Source organism: Podarcis liolepis (assembly GCF_965112155.1).
Source record: "Podarcis liolepis genome assembly, chromosome: 4".
Classification (NCBI taxonomy): domain Eukaryota; kingdom Metazoa; phylum Chordata; class Lepidosauria; order Squamata; family Lacertidae; genus Podarcis; species Podarcis liolepis.
In genome coordinates this window covers 36,693,930-36,707,305 of record NC_139558.1, presented here as the reverse complement: position 1 = coordinate 36,707,305, position 13,376 = coordinate 36,693,930, and the positions used below count along the sequence as shown (strand labels likewise).

Below are 13,376 nucleotides of genomic sequence, written 5' to 3'. Positions count from 1 at the left end.
TCTTTTTTTACTGGCTTTGTCTTTCTTATAGAATAACCTTCTATAAAAAGATAAAAACAAGTCAAACCAACATGTGGTCTGCTAGTATCAAAGTACTTCCTGCAGAAACATTACTGTGAATCTGTTATACAAATCAGCTAAAGAGACACAGACATGTTTTTTAAAAATAGAAGCAATTTCCTAAGTAGTATTTTTAACACACCCACACGGTGTTGCCTGATTAAATGCACATCAAATGAATATTATACCATAGGCTTTTAAAGCTGATCTGAGCTGTATCTTACTCTGAATTATGTTTAAAGAATCTGAAAAGCTTGCTTGATGGAATCTTCCATTAATAAAGAAAATTCCACTTCTGCTTTGGCTCACAGGTCCCAATACTGCATTCAGCAGACGGCACACTAAAAAAACCAATTCCTAAACTCCAGCTGTGCTTGCTTGATACCAAACTTATGTGACAAAGGAAAACATCACTTAAAGGGAAGGGCAGGCTAGAGGGACTTATTAAAATCTGGAGAACTTCAATTTTTATTTAATTTGTTAGCTCTCTCAGTTGGATCAGAATGTTTCAATACGTGCCAGCAACCTTTCACATGCATTATCCCTGAACTGGAAGATACACTAATGATATTTCGACCTGTAGGCAAATACTAGAGCAGAGTTGGGAGCCTTTTTTGGGCCAGAGGCCACATTTCCTTCTGGGCAGCCTTTTGAGGACCACATTCCAGTGATGAGTGTGGCCAGAGGCAATAGTGGATGGAGGAGCAACTGATATACATTTCCCCCTTTGTACAGTAGCCTGGTTTCTACAGACACCAACATCCTCCTCCACTCGCACAAGCAAAAGGCATTAAGAGTTCAAGGATACGTTTCAGCCAGGCAAAAACTCACCCACTCAGAGTACAAAGATGAACCATTGAGGGGTTTGGCTTGGGCATTTTTGAAGGGCAGACAAGAGAGACCTGTTGTCAGGGCCGTCTTAAGCATATGTGGTGTTGGGTTGCAAAGATCCGCCCGCCTTCCTCCTGCAGCCAATCGGAAGCTGCGGAAGCCGTGTTGGACATTCAGGTTCCAAAAAACGTTTTCAAACCAGAACACTCACTTTTGGGTTGCGGCGTTTGGAAGCCAAAACATTCTAGTCGCAAGGCGTTCGACTTCCAGGATACGACTGTATAAAATAATTCCTTACAAATGCGCTCCTATAAATTATGCTTTTTGCTGGCTACTCGATTCTTGCCTGCTTGCCAAAACAGCTCTTCTTCTTCACCTTACTTCAACAGTGTTCCTTCAGGGAAAAGCTTTGTAAAAATATATATGCAACAACGATCCTTGTGGCTCCAGAAATAAGAATTAGGACACTTCGGTTCCAAGTCACCAGCTAGGCTTTATTTGGGCTTTTCCATTTTTAATGTTTAGTTTTATGTAATTGTAAGAGCAATTCAAAGGTTTTAGAATGGAGCAAAGATCCAAATGGCCGTGATTAGATAAGCAAAAAGATAGAATTAGCTTTACAAGAATTCACTTGAGCCTTTCCATTCTAACTGAAGAATAAAAAGGTAACGGTAAAGGACCCCTGACAGTTAAGTCCAGTCACAGACTAAGGGGTAGTAATATTTCAACACAATTTATTCTGGTTATTAAGTAACCAGATAGTATTGCACTATCTTCATTTAGGAAGAGTAGCTGAGATTAAAGGACAGTGGCAAAATTATTGAATTAGCATATTTGCTTCATGCACATTCACTAAATATATTGTCTGTTAACTTGGAAATGGTTCAAAGAGCTACTTTAGGCAATCTTAAGGGCTTAGGTATGGTCAGTGTGATTTCTGACCTTTTCTTCCTTTAAGCAGAAGACATGCAATGGGCGGGGGGTTGCTGTTTGAAGAGGCATACCCCGACTTCTTTTGACCATGAGGAATTAGTTGAAAGATACTTTCCAATTCCACCTGATTTGGAAAGGAAAGGTTTTTCCTGCCCCTCGATAGCTGGTCTTATAATAGTATTAGCCATTAAACTGGAGTCGACTTCTCCAACAATAAAACAAACACTTCCATTTTTAACTGATCTATTACTACATAACATCAACCATTCCAAAATACCCATGATTTCTTAAATTGGAACAGCAGGAGGAATTCTTCCCAAGATGGACAAAATTTACAAGACACATGAGGATCTAAGGCTTAAAAACATGTTTCTGAAGAGGTCTTGGGTATTTTGTTAGAGCTCCTTTATACTTAAGTGCTAAATATTTGTACTAAGTTTATTAACTAAAGTAATATCCTCATGGCACAGATATGCTGCTTCGCCAGTATTTAAAACATGCCACCCCAGGTCTTGCTAGCATAGCAAGCTTTATGATCAGACCCCTATTCATCACAAGCTAGCACTTAATAAATCAGACCCATTTCTTTAACAGATGCCCTGTACCTCAATTGTGAGGAATGCATACACCAAGGCATAAAACCCCCAGCCTGTTAACAAGAGGATTGACTTCACTGTGACGCAGGGTGCTTCAGAGGGCAAAAGTGAAGGCTGCAAGGCAACCCAAAGTGTTTTTAAAAAACCCATTCATAATTTTGTCACTCATTGCATGGTATAAGCGTACTGTCATTCTCTATGCTTTATGTATGTTTCTAGAAAGTGTATTCTTTGGTTTACACCAGGCCAAGGGGCAGCATAAGTAGTCAATATGTGTGTGTGTTTAAGTCACTTTTCTGGACTTCAGTAAGTACAGTACAGCTGTATGCATAAATACTTGCAGGTCTAATATTGGGAAGCAGATGGCATTTAAAATAGGCTATGGCTTTTGCAATATACTTTCAAAGATTTTTAAACTTATAGCTGTGTGGTTTTGTGTGTCTTCCTCCTCTTGATTAGGTTTCCTCCATTCTTTGATGACAACCCTTTTGGAATATATCAGAAGATTCTTGCTGGTAAAATAGATTTCCCCAGGCATCTGGATTTATATGTAAAGTAAGTGCATTCACCTTAATCACTGGTTTATTCTATTTAGGTTCTACCTTAGCATTACTTTAAAGTGTCATTCAAAGTACAGTGTGTGAAGCCGCTTGTCACATGCAGCCACTATTTATTTGTACAGTGTGCACTGTCTGTGGATTCTGGGGAGAGAACACTCTAATTTATATACTTGACATTAATTAAATTCTAGGGGGCTCTAATGTGAATTCAGAAAGCTTGCTCAGAGTTTTAAATATTTAACTTTAATTAGAGCTGAGCCTAATTAGTAGCATTAGTTCTGGTTTTCATATAGCAATTTGCATGTGTGATGAAGATTTCCACCCAACAGCTTAGCAAATCTCATAAAATCAGACATTACCTTGCCTTCTATAGCTCAGACAGAGCCTATTTTTAAGACTCCAGGGAGCTCTGTTGTCCCTGAGCTGGCATATAGGGCACAGCTCAGGGAAACTGACAACCCTTGAGAACAAGGGAGGCGTAGAACCCCTGAGCTTTTCTGACAAAGCTTTGGGAAGCTTTCCAGTGTGAACTGAAACCCGAGCAGGATCTTTTTGTCTATACTTTATGCAAGCAATCGGGCCATAGCCCTGACTCAGCCAAGTGGGCTTCAGAGTAGGGCTTTACAGAGAATATCTTAAAGGTGTCTGCCTGACCTTCACCAATTGCACAGTTCCTTTGCTCCTAAACCACTAGAGCAAGTATGGGAACCTCTCTGCAGGAAATGCCTCTCCCAGACCATGCCCCTCCCCAGTCTGCAGCAAGGATTAATAGAGTAGGAACTATATATTTCATGGCTGAAAAACGATACAACTATACTAGTTCAGCCGGTGGCAGCTGTGTGCTTAATGTGTATTTATAAGGGGTCACTTAATCAAATTGGAATGCTGACTAAATGGTTTGAGTAGATCGGCGAAGAATTTAATAATTTTGAAATATGTACCTGCCCTCCCCATATGTTTTCTTGGCAACTCCGCTTTCAGTTACTCTGTCTGCATCCCTGTCAAAGGTGTGTTGAAAGGTGGATTTATTGCTCACCTTCCCCAGCTGCACCCCAGTTATCTCAACTGGAGTATTAAGCATTGGAGATTTGTTGCTCAAGCTACAATCTCTCTCCATTTGAAAGCTGATAACTGCAGGGAGAATGTTAGCCTTATTACATTACTACTACTACTACTACCACCACCGCCACCACTACTACTACTACTTCTTTCACTATCATTAGATGCCTTTATAAATTTTCTGTCATCGTGAACTCAAATACAACTTCAAAAATTGACTAATTTTTCCCCACCCTTTGTCCAGGGACCTTATTAAAAAACTTCTTGTGGTTGACCGAACAAGACGGCTAGGAAACATGAAGGTAAGCTTTAAATGCTACTTTTAAATCTCAGCACATCCTAACCATTGGCATAAAACATTTTCCTTATCTTCAGTTTCCAGAAATGCTCTTTTTGGTTTACTTAAAACCAAATTTCAATACATTCGATTTATTTTGTGGAGGGGGGGGGATCTTATTAATGTATTCTTAAGTGTGGGAAAGCCATATCGTTCTAGAGTTAGGGGTGAGCAGTGGGGCTCAAGGCAATGCTATTTTTCTAGAAAAAGAGGTGCCGGAACTCACCATGACTGCCTCTCTTGTTCTCTTATAATGGTAATGGCGCCCACCTGAGAGGTGCCAGAACTGAGTTCCAGTTCTGGATGGAAAGAAAGCCCTGGTTCAAGATCCCTAAAAGAAAAAGGGATTGCGAAAAGTTCCAAACAGGCATATCCAAACTTGAGTGAATAGGTAGGAAACGCCATGTGGTGTAAACAAGCATAAAGTTACGATGTTAGTGCAAAACACCTTAGTTTCACATAGTGACTTGGCCAGGAATGAAACCTTGGGGTCATAGTGGATAGTTTGATGGAGATGTTGATTCTATGTAGAAAGCAGCTATGAGAAAGGCAAATTTCATGCCGGCGATCATTAGGAGACAAATTTAAAATAAAACGGCTGCTATTCCAGTCTGTGATCTAACTGCATTTGGAATACTGTGTACAGTTCTGTGCATTCAGTAGGACTCCAGTCATGTGTTCCTCAAAAAGGAACAACCCATAGTATACCAATTTCAAATTTGAGATCAGTTTCAAAAACTTGTACTATTGCATGTGGGTAAAAGAATCAAAACCTTACTCAGTATATGCTTTGTAGAAATCAGTCCCAATCTCACAATATTACTTGCACGCGGTATGTAGAAGGATGATTTGTGACCAGCAGAATCCAAATTTGGTACAGGAAAAGCTGCTGGGGAATCCAGTATTTAAGAGAGAACCAGGAAAATTGGGCAAACTGGAGTGGGTGCACTAGAGTGTGCCCTCAAAATACAGATGGCAGAAATACATATGGGTCTGTATAAAGTGTTTGCTAGAATATATTTTGGCATTTCCTGTCAGTGAATAAACATCTAATTTGATTTTTCTTCAAAAGAATGGAGCTGATGATGTGAAGAGGCACAGATGGTTCAGGTCTGTAGACTGGGATGCTGTACCACAGAGAAAATTAAAGGTGAATTGTGCAGAAACAAATGCAGCTTTGAGATAATTCATTATACTTCTGCTTCATTTGATTCTTTTTCAGCTAAAAATAAAAATAAAAATCTGTTTGGAAGGTTGTCCTAGAATTATAGTGAAGGTCATATGCCTGAGTTCTTTATGTTGAAATCCCAGAGCCATCACACCAAACATTTCCCAAACTTACTATAAGTTAGGATTCCACTGGACAAAAAGAAGTTAGTGATAGGACTCTCAGAAGGCAGGTAAGATATCCACCCAGCTGGAGCAAAGCAGATTCGGGTTCAAGTCAGAGCCTAGATAGGAACCTAAGTTCCATAATGAAAGAAAGGTGGGATATAAATGTACTGTAATATAGATAAATAACTGATCAGGCCAAGCAATTGTGCTAAAACTAATCTGTGATAATGAGCTAACTTTATGCCAAGCAAAAAAAAATTGGGGAGGGGGTGAAAAATTCTAGACTAATACTTCATTTGACATGGGATTTAAATTTATTATTATTTTCCTTTTTTAATTCAGCCTCCTATAGTCCCGAAGGTATCAAATGATGGTGATACATCCAACTTTGAAGCTTATCCTGAAGATGACTGGAACAAAATGCCTCCTGTACCTCCTAAAGATTTAGAAATTTTCAAGAACTTCTAAATGTGAGACACAAAATGTCGTTAAGGTATTGAATACTCATCTTCCCTAAGTTCTACTTCCTTTTTATTCCTTTTTAACATCTATAGGAAAGCTCTGGCACATGACTTAATTAGACCCACCTTGCCAAGCCACACCTATCATATATGGTAACAGCTGTGAGGCAGGTAAAGATGCAGCTGGGCCAAAAGGGCCTTTGCAGGCACACAAAGTCCCAATGATCAGCTGATTGTCAGGGCTTGCAAAGCACTGAACATTTGCCTTCATGGAGTGATTACAAGACACATTGCTGAAAACAGGTCACCTGACATTGTGATGTCACACGATTGGCAGGTTGGTAGGCCCACTCACTTGTCAAACTTATCTGTTGGGGGTAAAGAAATGAAAAGGATCAGATCTGCTTCCTCTGCATTGTAAAAGCATCCATGATGATCTTGATGTTTTTATTCATTCCTGTTGCATTCATTGCTGTTTATCCTGTTTATTCATTCCTGTTCAGCAGATAGTGTTTATGAATGTCCACTCTCGTACTTTATAGAATCACACCCATACTGATTTTTCCTTTGGTAAAAAGTAATTCCTTGAGATCTTTCTTGACTGAAAGTCAAGAAAGGCATTTTAAAATAGCATGTAAAAAAGAAAGTGATCTTTCCTTGCAGAGATTTTCTTGTGGTTATGTCTATACAGTGTATAACGTCCAGAACTTTGAATAAGGAGATTCAAGTATCTACTACTCTGCAATATCAATTAATCGAACACTTGTTTTTATTTATTTTGTAGAAACTGGAAGATTATTAATGTGCTAGTTGGGAACCGGCAAAGAAGAACATGAAACAAGTTATGAAGAATTTCTTTGAAATGAGTGAAAGAACGTTACTTCGTTATTCATAAAGAAATAATGTTAAAAGTTGGGAAAGGGTCAATAAGTTTAGTTGTATGGATTTGGCATTAGTTCAGTAAACTAAAATACTGAAGCACCTACCCTGAGGTGTAGACTTTGAAACTGTTATAGTTTTTTGGGGTTTGTTTTTTTAAAAAAAGAAACAGTTATTTTTAGTTTTGTTTCTTGCTATGCCCAAATATTTTTGCATAGTTATCTCATTGACTAACTTTATAAGTTTATACTAAGATTGTCATTTAAAGCACAGATTAGAATATGTGTATATAAAGAAATCAATACAGAAAAAGGCACATAAACTGTGCTGAAATGTAAATTTTTGTACTTTACAGAGTCTATGGTTTTTATTCTTAAATGTTTTTTCAAGATGCCCCTAGAAGAAGAAAATCTTAAAATGATCAATAGGTTTTTCAGCATCTTCTATACGTTTTATAATTCTTTGTAAAAAAGAAATATACAAGTAAATTTTGAGAAAATTGTAACATTTCCAGTGCTCCACACCTGCAGCCCTACTATTTGAAAGCTGAAAGATAAAGGGCCTGTATGTTTTGTTTAGATTACACAATGTTTTCTTTATGAATTTGAGTTGAAATTTTGTCCATGCAAATCATGATTCTTGATTACTGCAGACTATGTAAAATGTTTTTCATTAACTATATGAAATCATGGCAAAATCATACCTATTGGTAAGGTGTGTTCTCTGAGTTTAGGTTTAGAATCGTTGCACTTACAGGGACCTGAAGATCATCTAATAAATCTTCTGCCATATGCACTGTTTCATACATGAATTACCATCACTGAACAACTGCAACCTAAGGTGATGGCTTGGTGCATGAAACATTCACCACAGATCAACTGCTACAATCAGATTTCACATTGCATAAGTATCACTTGAGGAAACAAGGCTATTCACATGGTCTTCTGAGTCATCATCGTGAAAATTAATGAACATCCTTGTGTGTAAATTAAAATTCTACAGATTCCGAAGTAGAATCTTCTACATGTCAATTAATGTCATTTATACTGCTGAAATAAACCAGAATATGTAGAATTAGGACTATATACTTACACGATCCCAAGATTGAGCTCAACAGGCAAGGAGAACCTGTGGCCTTCTAGATGTGGCTACAAGTCCCATCCCTTTGATCATTGGCCATATCAGCTGGGACTGACTAGAGTTGGAAATCCAACATATGAAGGGTTATGATGTGTAGAAGTTCTTTGAGTTGTTCACACCTAGTACCACTACTAGGATTTAAGCTTACTTATTTCTGGCAAGCTTAACTTTGAACTGGCATGTATGTTTAAAAATAAAATTTCAGCAGTTGTGCATTCAGAGAAATATTTGTTGTATGTGAAATTCTCTCCAATGATGGCTTTAGATACCTACCATGGTTATAGATGTTTGGTCTGTACATTTGAAGAAGTTGTTTAAAAAAATCAATGACTGACTCTTCTCCCCACAGTCTGCAAATCCTCACTGTTAGGTGGCTCATGCATATGCAATTTATAAATGTAAAGACTTGTCCAGCTTTCTGGTCTCTTCTGGTCAGTTTTCCCCACAGACCTTTACTGTGACTATTTGAACCTGAGATGCTACAAAAAAAACCATATTTCTCTTATTGTACATAAGATCACATTTTTTTAGACCACATTGTGGGGAAAACTGACTCCAAAAAGAGGAGATAGCGTGTCTTGCAAGTGGCAGGGGATTGAAACTTTTCACAGTTTCCTGTCACCTACTCATTATCAAATGAGTTCTAGTGCTTTTCCTTCTGTACTTTTCGCAGTTAGCACAATCTATCTGCCAGAGAATAAGTGACTGTTTTGCTGTTACTGCATCTACTGATTCTGAACACACAACGTTTGTGTGTCTTGCATAATTCTTCCGAGAGGAACTTTCCAAATCTTGACTTCCTGTGTTGCAGAATCTTGGCATTTGATGTGCAGTATATTAAGGTGCTTGCAAACAGAGTACTTCTGTTTGTTTCTAGCTTGCAGCAGTTTTAACAGTTGGAACCACGCTAAGCAAGAAAAACAGTGGATACAGGAAGACATACTGCTTAATTTGCACATAACACTCAGCCAAACCACAACTTGGCATGAATGCACATGTTCCCGGACAGGAGGTTGTGAGCTGTAAACCAAGAACAAACCCTGGTGCAGCTCATAATTTGTCTAAAGCAAAAGAAACAACCAGCCCAGGTTTGCATGACACACTAAGCCAAGCCATGGGTAGCTCAAAACAGGAAGAATGGAACAGCCTCTTTTGTGGGAGTATGCATGTTCATGCTAAGCCATGATTTGCCTTATTGTTATATGTAAATTGAGCCAATGTATTCTGAGTTGGTCTGCTATTCCATAAATTTATATCCTCTGAATTCAGTTATGCTATTACAACTTCTTTCTCAAGGAAAAAAAATAATACTGAAATAGTGCTTCCAATAAGTAAGTAGGAAAGTAACGTTTCCTTAGCTGTAAAAGTTATACCAGAGAATTGTGGCTTTCATTTGGCAAGTTAATCATCCATAAAATAAATCAATTATGTATTGTAAATTGAATTCTGCACAGGAAGAAACTGAATCTTCATTTGTATGAACGACAGGTGCATTTTAGAATATAGCTTCCCTTAGCATAAACAACAATATAAAAGAGCTGTTCTGATGCATCTGTTCACAAGGCACTGGTGATGCTTCGCAAATATTGTGCACTGAAGTCTGAAGCCTGCCTTATGGTTAATTTAGCAGGATACCACCAAACTGGAAACAGCAAAAGGCTGCCTCGAAAAGTGATAATGCAGTATGGGTGTTGTGCTTTTATCTTCCAATTTTCTGCTGTAAGCTGCCTTGGGAAAATAGTTATTGACAGTTTATATAAATAAAATGAATGAATTAAAAAACATCAACTGGAGCTGTGCACACTGGGCTGGATCCAGACTGAGTTAGTTGAACTTGGTCCAGTTGAAGTAAATTGAACAATTTAGCTTTGACTTGGTTATCATTGAAATCAGTGGGTGTCAAGTTCAGCTAAACCTCTATTTGGGCATTATAGTCCCTATAAAGGAGCGATGCAAGATCAGTGAGTATCTATGCCCCTTGTGTCTGCACATACAGCATGGCATCTACTGGGAAGTGTACCTTTTCAAATGCAGAGGTGTGCACAAAAGCTTCCATGTGATCTGGAACCACAGCCCAGTTTTGCTGCTCCCATGTTGCTTTATATGGGAACTATAATGCCCGAAGATGGCTTAGGCTGCAGTCCTATATGCCAGGAAGAGGAAACTTGTTTCTCTCCAGATGTTGGATTCCAAATTTCATAGCTGCAACCCTCATGTCCAGTGATCAGGAATGAGAGGGTTTGTAGTCAAACAACATGTGGCAGGCCACAAATTCATTTCACAGCCCTAGCTTCTCCTAAATTCCACTTAATTTTTTTCATACACCTATTGATTTATTTTTATTAGAATTCTTATTCTTCCTGCCTTATTTTTATAATGGTTAGATCTTTTTTAAGGGACTCAAAACAAAAATTCCCCTTTTCACATCAACACACAGCTTTCATGATATGGATGAAACCAAAACAAATCGCCCCTACAGCCTTCTCTGTATTCAATTATAAGGTGGATAATGGGCATAATTTTGTAACCAAACATGATGCAGTATAATTGAAATGGGGGTCATGCCTTAAATTGCCTAGATGTACTTGCTTGCTCAAACGTTTGTGCTGTTGTTGAATTTAACAAAGGTGATCTGCTGTAGAAGAGCAAATTTAATTTATTGAGATGTAGGTACTAAACTGTTTAACTGGATGGACAAATCTTGGAAAGTGGAAAATAGCAAGCCAGTCATCTTGCCATCCTGGAAAACTAAGATTCAGTGATTCCTATACTACAGAATTTTTCAGCTTTCAAGAACTGTGGCATAATTCCTTTGTACTGTACTGTGTACAGATTTCCTATGTTTTGCACTTTTCTATGGCAAACATGACAGCTTTATAAATACTCTGTTGTACAGTAAGTAAGGGATAGTTACGTTTGTGTAAAAAACCAAATTGAACAGATTTGACTTCCAACGCTGACTTGGACTGATGTCGGAGAAGTTGCTTGCTTGTTTGAACTCATGTGTATAAGTACTGTACAAATATATAAGTCAGTCCTCATTGCACAATGAAAATCACTGTGATCTGTAAATAAAACTTAGTCCAAAAATTATTCAGCTCTTTAATTGTATATCAGTTCTGAAATTAATTATATTTGACCTCTGAGACATTTTTTTACCCTATTGGAAGTTACAAAGTGTTTTGAATCTCTTATAACAGGGGTGGCCAACTCCCAAGAGACTGCGATCTACTCACAGAATTAAGAACTGGCAGCACACAGTAGAAGGCAGAGACAGGTTGTGCTGCCCTTTATTAGATGATGAATCCTTCTCCAAGTATGAGTAACTGCATAGACCAAATTTATTCATTCTTTGTAGGCATGAACCTTTTAGACAAAATCTAGTGGATAAGATATGATACGAGTTCAGCTTGTGGGATCTGCTCTGTTATCTACGACCTTGGAATAAAACAGACCCTGTAGGCAGATTCTCCTTCGCCATCCATCCTTTTAACCTCAAAGAAGAAACAAGATGACAGGCACAGAGAAATTTGCTCACTGTTACTGGGAGATCTACAACTGTAGCAACAACCTGCTCATACAACTTTTCCCTAGCGGCAATTGGTTGCTTGTAATTGATTGATTGCTTGCAATTGGTTTCTTGCACTTGTGAAAATTCTTGTGCAACCCGTGGCTTACTTGTGCAGTCATTTCCACAACAATGATAATTCTCCAACCTCTTGCACTAGTCTGACATTGGACCTCACCCACTGTGTTGATTTGCTGAATTAAATAAAAATAAATAGGCATATATACATCGTAGTATGTTGAGCAAAGAAGAGGAAGGTAAAGAAAGAAACATTGTCTAATAATAAAAAGAAAAAAATGAAGGCATGGCTTTAGATCTGCAATCAGACCATGTTTCCCAGAAGGAATATAGGTCGTAATTTCTTAAATGTTTGACTGCGTCTGTATGCTTTTTCATTTTTAATACCCACTTTAAATTAGAGTAGACTCATTGAAAGTAATGAACCCAAGTTTGTCATGTCCATTTGTTTTCTGAATAGAACTTACACTGGAAATGACCCATTTGTTTTGAAATGGATATTGAGGGTAAATTCCATATAGTAGAATGTTTCGTAGACAATGAAAATGGATTCTTAGAATGGCTATTCCTGGTGGTCTCATTTTAACCACCCCACATAAAAAGCAAAAGCCACATCCTTTTCTAAGTCCCTCTTTAAATACAAAGAGTAGTTCATCACAATATTCTTAAGACAAAATCTGCAACAATAGGGAGGGGGGCGGAGATTGTTGGCATGATATGGCATATTCTTGTCACATCGCTCCATTTAGCCATTATTTTCAAATTATGTGGAACAGAATGGGGAGCCTATTCTTGGCAGCTTTCCTCCTGGGGTTTTTTGGGAAAGCTACATTTTGATGTGAACCTCATCAAATGCATTACTGCAACCCGTTTGGCTGGGAGCGTTGGGGGCCATGTCTGCTCTTGGCAACAGTCCTACTCGTAATACGCATGGCCCACAGATTAAAATAAATCAAAAGTGATGTTTTAAATAACTTCCAGAGCTTCCATGTCAGAGCTAGATGCACTTATCTGGCATTTCTCAGCCGTGTCTCCTTCCGTGGCAAAGCCTTCTGATGTTATTCTACAGCTGGGGTGGCATGTCCATTATCTTTTCCTCTACCCTGTGCTACTTCCTGCAGCCCTGGTTATGATTAGAAATCTTATTCTATTCATAAATGCAACATTTCTATCAGAACTATGTTTTGTGGAAGCCAAGTTTCTTTGGAAAGGGGCAATCGGTCCTTTGGAATTCGATTGCAAATTTATGGACACAATGGTGTGCTCTGTTACTCGGCTGTGAGAAACACAGTGGCATGGGTGTTGGAAGTGGTATAAAGGTAAAAAGCACACTAAGGCACTAGGAAGTTTATCAAACTTGGGGAACCTGTGGCCCTCCAGATGATGTCAGACACCAACACCCATTATCCTCAACTAGCACAGTCAATAGCCAAGGATCCTGGGAATTGTACAGTGGTACCTTGGTTTAAGAACAGCTTAGTTTATGAACAACTTGGATTAAGAATGCTGCAAACCCGGAAGTAGGTGTTTTGGTTTGTGAACTTTGCCTTGGAAGCAGAACATGTTCCGCTTCCTGTTTGTACAGTGGTACCTCAGGTT

The 13,376-nt window shown here is 38.4% G+C and overlaps 1 protein-coding gene across 1 annotated transcript in view; it reads left to right on the top strand.

The window, feature by feature from the left end:
- PRKX (protein kinase cAMP-dependent X-linked catalytic subunit) overlaps positions 1-11,284 on the top strand; it is a 59,452-nt gene extending 48,168 nt beyond the window's left edge. Inside the window, exons 5-9 of the mRNA XM_083502052.1 lie at positions 2,880-2,975; positions 4,284-4,341; positions 5,449-5,526; positions 6,054-6,204; positions 6,957-11,284. Coding sequence (XP_083358178.1) covers positions 2,880-2,975; positions 4,284-4,341; positions 5,449-5,526; positions 6,054-6,179 — 358 coding nt within the window. The 3' untranslated portion in view covers positions 6,180-6,204; positions 6,957-11,284. The remainder of the gene's footprint in view (positions 1-2,879; positions 2,976-4,283; positions 4,342-5,448; positions 5,527-6,053; positions 6,205-6,956) is intronic.
- Positions 11,285-13,376: the final 2,092 nt, after the last annotated feature.